A 7586-nucleotide genomic window follows, 5' to 3' on the forward strand; every position below is an offset into this window, starting at 1 on the left:
AATAGTGGCCATTAGCTTACTAACAGTAAGAATATTCAAACTGGTTAAAGGAGAACCTGCCTGATGACATTCAGCTGGTCATGAAGTGGTTGTTCTAAAATGAAAATCCTCTGAAGAAAAGTTTGACAGAATTCCTCGTTTGGATCTTTCTTCCATGCAACAAGTGAAAACATTCAAATGATACCGCCATGAAATTATGAAAACAGGTAACCAAAGCTCTTGGACTATTTGCATCTGTCAGACTTCCATAAGTAATATCTCAGCCTTTGCTGAACACAAAGCCATCAGCACACTCCTGGTACGCACGTTTGCAGAATGTCTTTTGCCGTGGAGACCCTCGTGGCCGTTTTCAATGTCCTACAACTCGGGATGGGAATTTCCTTGAACAGTTGTATTTTGTTTTTTAGCTTTCGAAACCTGAAGAACGGGCTCAGAGTCCATCCAACCAATCTGATCTACTCTATCAAGGGGCTGGTGAACATCTTCTTGCAGTTGGTCCTGACTGCAGACAATGTCATTAATATCCTGTGGCCTGACTTGCTTTTCATTGGGGAAGTACATTTAATATTAACCTTTCTGATGCTGATCCCGATTTATTACAACTATTGGCTCACCGGCTGGCTCTGTGCTCACTATTGCGTGAACATTTCCAACTTCACTCATAAGCTCTTCGTTAGCTTTAAAAGAGTCCTCTCTTTGTTCTTACCTCGGGTTCTTCTACTGTCAGCAATCATCTCATTCATCATGAGTGTTCTTAACATGTGGGAAGTTCACGTCGTATCTCAGGAACATCCTTCTACTAACACTACACGGGATGCCCCTTTTATCACTGTCGCCTTTTTCATGCAACCATCATGCAGGTTGGTGGCCACATTTCTGGGCTGCTGTCTGCCCTTCCTTCTAGCTCTGGTCTCCATCGGATTTACAACATCATCCCTTATTCGACATATCATGAAAATGAAACAGAAGTTCTCTGGAAACTCTTCTCCCAACCTCCAAGTCCTCATCAACACAACAAAAACAATGATCTGGTTTCTTGCACTCTCTATCATCTCTTATATCATCGGGCTTGTGGTAATCAGTACAAGTAGAAGTATCTCTTCTGATGGGATGATGATAATCAGCTGTTTCTCCCTCATGCCTTTTCCTTTAATGGAGGCTGCTGTCATTATCTATGCCATTCCCAAACTGAGAAAGATGATTGTGGGAAAGATACGCCCGGGGAAACAGTGGAGTAAGGAGACTGGAAATTGCACTTAGTGGAAAAAAATTCAACTGGTTTCAAACACTTGCTAACATGTATGTGTCCTAAAGTAGGGATAAGAAGATCTAATATAGGGGATTTTGGTGCTTTTCCTCTACAACTCTCACAGTGTCAGGACCTGGATCACCTGCTGGTGGCACTGTGCTTCCAAGAGTGGAAGGTTGTAGTTTCAGTGTACACCAGTGCATGTCTTTCAGCTTCCAGCAGATCCCAATAATCAGTTTCCACCACATGATGGCTGTTGAGATGGTATTTAGGTCCTCCCCTTCTTTTGCCTCTCACTCCAGTGTTTGGCTGCTGCTAGATTCTGTTTGCCATTGCTCCTCACTATGCTTTTGCCTTGTACCTATACCCTGTACCCTGCTGCCTTGTACCTGCTGGTAGCACTGTGCTTCCAAGAGGGGAAGGTTGCAGTTTTAGTGTCCACCAGTGGGTATCTCCCAGCATCCAGCAGATCCCAGTAATCAGTTTCCACCTATTGTTGGCTGCTGGGAGAGTATTTAGGTCCTCCTCTATTAGTGCCTCTCATTCCAGTGTTTGGCCGCTCCTAGATTTTGTTTGCCATTGCGCCTGGTCATGCTTTTGCCTTGTACCTATACCTTGTACCCACTCCTCCATGTTCCTGATCCAAGTTTTGGTTTCCCCTTTCATCTGTTCCCTGCACCTGCAGTTTTACCCTGCTTTCCTGTGCTCCACATTTTGTACATATTGTAAATAGGTAATTTATTCATTAGGCTTTTGTTATGCATCTAGGTCCCATATTTAGGATATTTTGTTATTGGAGCATAGTTCACCTACATTTTTATTTTTGCTGTGTTTCCTGTTTGCTGGTGTTTGGATGTGTTTTTGTTTCATTGTTAATAAACTTGCTTACAGCATATACTGTTTTGTGACGGTGAGAGTCCCTGCCATTGTATAAATGGGTCTACAAAAGGACACAGGACTCTCAAAGATTCATTTCTAATTCTACAGCAGATGTTTTGTCAGCAGAGAAATAGGTGTCTTACATTTTCTATGGATTTGCAAATTCCGGATCTAGGCTGGAAGCCTGCAGGGCCCATAGAGTATTGGGTGGGATCAGGGGCGGATTGACCATTCGAGCACTCAGGCACCGTCCGAGGGCCTGGGGTCAGTAGGGGGCCCCATGAAATGCCCCTGGTACCTTTTATAGGCTTTTTTGGTTGTGCTTTGAGTGTGGGCAAGGACACAGGGGCCCTATGATCCCCTATTGCCCGGGGGCCCCATGATTTGTTAGTCCGCCCCTGGGTGGGATGGAGCCTGAAGTCCTGTGTCTGGGCTTTGCTAGTTGCCTACAGTCTGTGTGAGAACACAGGTGGTCAGGATTATTACAAGCCAGAAAGGCGGTTGCTGCCATTTGGAGACAGACCCTTGTCAATAGACCTGGTTGTTTCTGTCAGAGATTGCATCCCTGGTGAGGGGAGGTTCTTGCATGAAGGACGGGGAATGTTGGGACAGCCACACGGGCCTTTGGAGATCATGAGAGGGTCTGGGAAGCAGGGAAAGCCGAGGCGGCTAGTGAGTCCAGGGAGTCTGGAGGAAGTCCAGAAGTCTCAGAAAGAGTAAGCAAACGTAGGGATGGCTGGAGAACCATACTTGTAGGCCAGAAGTGGGCCTGTACAGAAAGGTACTACAATTGAGGCGGAGTGAGACCGAGTGCAAGGTGCCTCAGTATTTTTCATTAGTTGTGTTTGCTGCAGAAGAACCCCTGTGTGGGAGACCTGCTCTTGTAAGAACTTACTGTTTGCTTTTAATAAAAAGAGCTTCCATGCCCATGAACCAAAGAGCCGACTGCCGTGGACTCTGTAAAAACACATCTACCACTGAGCTATACATCCCCATATCTCAACACCTAGTCTGGGCTCAGGTTCCTGTGTGTAGCCAGGCAGATCTGGCCACCCCTGCTGCTGATCTCCGACCCACAGCTTATTCAGAACCTGTGCATGCAAATGTTATTGGTGTGATGCTCATTGTATTCTGAATTCTCAAATATGGTTCACACCCAAGACTCATCCCAGAGGCCCCTGTGTGCAAAGGCACTACCTAACCTGAGATGCTGCACCATTCCACAAGTAACCAATTCTCAATACCATGAACTCGTCTCCTTCCAAACATGCAAGTCACTCACTACCATACTGTAACGGAACCGGAACCCAGACCACACTGAGTTTTTCCGTTATACCACAGCTTCTCCTGTCCGAACACCATCCACGGACCACACCCTTGAAATCCCTCAGGAAACAGACAGCACCCAGCTCTTCTTAATACAGGAAGCCAACAACTCTTTATTTTAACACAAAACACAGGATATATACAGAGGGCGGGGAAACACAACCAAGAACAGGAAATACATCATCAGCCCGCCCCATCAGTGGGAGGCTGCAGGAAATACATCATCACCCCTCCCCATCCCACCAAGACACAGAATAATGGGATGAAGCACATGGCAAAGGGCATTGACCAACCCCCACACCAATACACAAACAGTACATCCCATAATAGTTGGCTGAACAGGAAAACACAGCACAATGGGGGGTAGCACATGGCAAACAGACAATGGACAGCCATGTGGCGGAGAACAAAGGAACACACACTATACACAAGACTCAGACATTCACATACACACCCTGTACCCCTTAACAGGCACAGGGTGGGTTAAACATAATGGGAATTTGGGAAGATGACACAGAGGTCCCCCACCTCCAAAAGTCACTCCCGTCACACATACTTATTCAAAGACTTGCCTGCTTTCTAAGTCACAAACCCAAATCATGTAAGGTTTAACCCCTCGCCCTCCGGAGGATTCCCCCCCCCCCTTCCTGACCAGGCCATTTCTTGCGTTACGGCACTGCGTTACTTTAACTGACAATTGCGCGGTCATGCAACGCTGCACCCAAATAAAATTTACGTTCTTGTCTTCCCACAAATTGAGCTTTCTTTCTGTGGTATTTGATCACCTGTGTGTTTTTTATTTTTTGCGCTATTAAAAAAAAAAGACCAACAATTTTGAGAAAAAAAACAATATTTTTGACTTTTTGTTATTAAGCATGTCCAGTAAAAAATTTAAAAAAAATCAACTTTAGTCATAAATTTACCCCAAAAATGTATTCTGCTCTGTGTCTTTGCTAAAAAAAATTCCCAATGTGCATAAATTTATTGGTTTACGTGAAAGATATAGCATTTACAAATGGCGGTATATATACTGGGATTTATTTTTTTGCTTTTACTAGTAATGGCTGCGATCAGCGACTTATAGCGGGACTGCGGCAGACATTCTGACACTGGAAGGAACTGACTTGGTGTCAATGACATCCCCAGTGACACCAATACAGTGATCAGTGCTAAAAAATAGCACTGACACTGTACTAATGGTACTGGGCAGGAAGGGGTTAACATGAGGGGTGATCAAAGGGTTAACTGTGTAATGGGAGTGTTTTACCAGGGGGTGGCGGGTGTGTGCTTCACTGTAAGCACACTGCTCTGGGTGGCTGTCCTGTGCATAGCCATCCAAAGCAGTATGCCGAGCTGACAGGAAGGAGAACTGTTGGTAAACAAAGCAGTTCTCCTCCCACTGGAGATCGCCAGAAATCACCGGGCGCCGGAGAGTACTTACCGGTCAGGACTCACGTGCCCCCCTACCTGGAGATGCAAAATCACGTATATATACATGATTTTGCGCACCCGTGCCTCCCCGTAGCAGTATTGCTGTTATAGGGCGGTCGGGAAGCGGCATTAATTCTCGGTTCACATGTTGCTTGCGTATTTACATCAGTGACAGTCAAGCAGCTTGCATTTCCCCAGACTGATATAGGCAGCTTTCAAATTACTATCTACGATATCCGTCTATCTATTCCAATAATGTTAGTGCCTATCAGGGGCGGACTGACAACTCATGGGGCCCCCTACTGACCACAGGCCCTTGGGCAGTGCCCGAGTTTCCAAATGATCAGTCCGCCCCTGGTGCCTATAATCAGTATGCAGGGTAGGGGCCACCTACATCCAATAACTTCATTACAAAACCAAAGAAAGGAACAAGCCTCAATGTATGGACTTTCTTGGTGCCAAAAAGACAAGGATTAACACATTTAAAAAATATATACACCAAACTTGGTTCTTTTATTACATACATATTTTTAAACATGGCTTTTTTTCAGCTGGAACCTGGGGGGACGCAGTTCCTCCACCCCTGGCTCAGGCCCCTGCTCCTCGCTCACCACTATCTCTTGTAAAGACAGAAGTCCGGCTTCTGTGTTTACATGTGACAGCTTGTCTCCCAATGGCTCCCATAGATTTGATCTCCTGAGCAGCTCCCACTGAGTGCAGGATGGGGACAAGAGGGATGCATGTTCCTGAGGTGCTGTGCGGATGCCGACGTCCCCACTGGATGATCTCCCACCTGAAAGTGAGAGCGACGGAGACGCCTACAGTGTACATGGAGGTAGTAGAGCGCTTCAGCTTAATACATCAACAAAATTAAGATATATGGAAGATGGTGGAGCCATTAAGGAGGTTGTGGGAGAAGATAGAGGCAGTGGAGGGGGGGGGGGTTCCTTGCAGAGTCCAGAGCTGAAGAGCGGTGAATGTGAGATATGGATGGGGGATGTAGAAACAAGCCGCTGTAGAAGAAGGTTGAACTCTGCACTCTCCACCCAATGCACTCTGGTATTTAATGCCCCCTAAGACCCACTGATAATGACATTTCACCACACCCATTATTTGATGCAGTTTGCAGGGTTTATATGTGTGCGGGTGGGGATGGGGGGTTGGGGGTCATGGCTGAGTTCCGGCACCTATTTTCTGAGAAAAAAAGCCTTGTCAATAGCATAATAAAAAATATAAAATTGCACATTAAGTGACAAGTCTCCTATTTCCCAAATGATTTTGTTACCTGTCCAATGATGAAAGATGGCTTCCAAACAGAGGTAGGTACAGGGAAAAGACTAAGGCTGACCCTCTACATATTTCAAGACTACTTCCTCAGGAGGAAAATGAGCCTAAAATGATCTACTCTCTCCTCTTCCCACATGTGAAGTAGGAAATGCTCGGGGCAATAGAACCCAACCAATTGAAACTTGCAGCCAATGGTGGTACTGCTCTTTCACTCACGGCCTATAGCAGCAGGAGAGGGATTGAACGGTAGCTATTGCCCTCTGGATGCCTCCTTCAGACAATGAGCTTCACTCTGTGATCATAGGACACACCTCAGGACATAGGTAACATGGGACAACTGAATGAAAAGCATGAGTGTCCCAGCAAATCAGGACAGTTGACAGCCTGCAGTATGCAGAGAAACCTAAATGTCATTCAGTTAAGGTTAGATATGAGGGTAAATCTTCCACCGAGGACATCTATTTCAGTGCCAACCATCTAGAGGAAGTCTTGTCCCTGTAGAGCTTTCCTCTCACTTCCTGTCATGTCTTTGGGACAGGAAATGAAGGGAAAACTCCCCAACAAGATATAAAGGGCAAATAATAAACTGACAGGGAATTTAACATTCTCCTACTATATTCAAAGTGAAAATAAAAGTTTGGACCATATCAGCAATTATCCCCTTCCCACCCAGCCCTGACTTCCTTTTAATAGGTTTTGTACAACTGGGGAGAGGGAAAGATTGGCTGATCACATGACTTCTACTATTGGCTGTCACAGTGATCACATGATAGGGAGCTGGTCCCATTGACTCAGGATCATTAGTACAGACCCGTAGAGTTGTCTTTTCACAGTTTGGTCACTGTGGTTGGACCATGCAGTGAGTGAGCTCTCAGACCACAAAGTTCTGCTGTCCATGGATGCATACTTGTGGCCTGTGGGTGTTAAAGCCCCAGGGGGGTATACTGATACATGTAGTGGATTGTTAGCTGATCCGGTGAACTCAGCAGATTCCACAGCAGACACAGAATGTTGGGGCTTTGTTCTTGGTCAGAACTGCAATAAGTCAAACATGTGGATGGGTGACAAACCCTTCACACTGTTTACAGAATGCACAACCTGGCAGGTGGAGGGAGTCAAGAGTGACAGCTAGGTGTAGCTAATAATGAAAATCTCTGTATCCATGCTTTGAAGATATTCAGACATGTATATCTACAGACTCCTATGAATATATGTATATAAGGTTCCTCTGACACCACTAAATGGTACTTAAAAGTCACCTCCCCATACAACACTGAACAGGACAAGAGGAACTCTTTGAAAGGAGCTTTCTACACAGCGTGTCTGAATTCTGGAGAACAGTCATCATCTAACCATGGATCCAGATGCTTCTCTGATACTTCTGGGTTTCATCCTAATGTTTGAGTAATGTTTG

At 45.5% G+C, this 7586-nt stretch overlaps 1 protein-coding gene across 1 annotated transcript; it reads left to right on the forward strand.

The window, feature by feature from the left end:
- The first annotated feature begins 315 nt into the window (after positions 1-315).
- On the forward strand, positions 316-1260 carry LOC149470639 (taste receptor type 2 member 40-like). The gene has a single exon (XM_089661098.1). The coding sequence runs from the start codon at positions 316-318 to the stop codon at positions 1258-1260; it is 945 nt and encodes a 314-aa protein (XP_089517224.1).
- The last annotated feature ends 6326 nt before the right edge of the window (positions 1261-7586 follow it).

The sequence above is a fragment of the Staurois parvus genome, unplaced genomic scaffold (assembly GCF_062004578.1).
Source record: "Staurois parvus isolate SC_StPar_1 unplaced genomic scaffold, SC_StPar_1.0 ptg000034l, whole genome shotgun sequence".
Lineage (NCBI taxonomy): Eukaryota > Metazoa > Chordata > Amphibia > Anura > Ranidae > Staurois > Staurois parvus.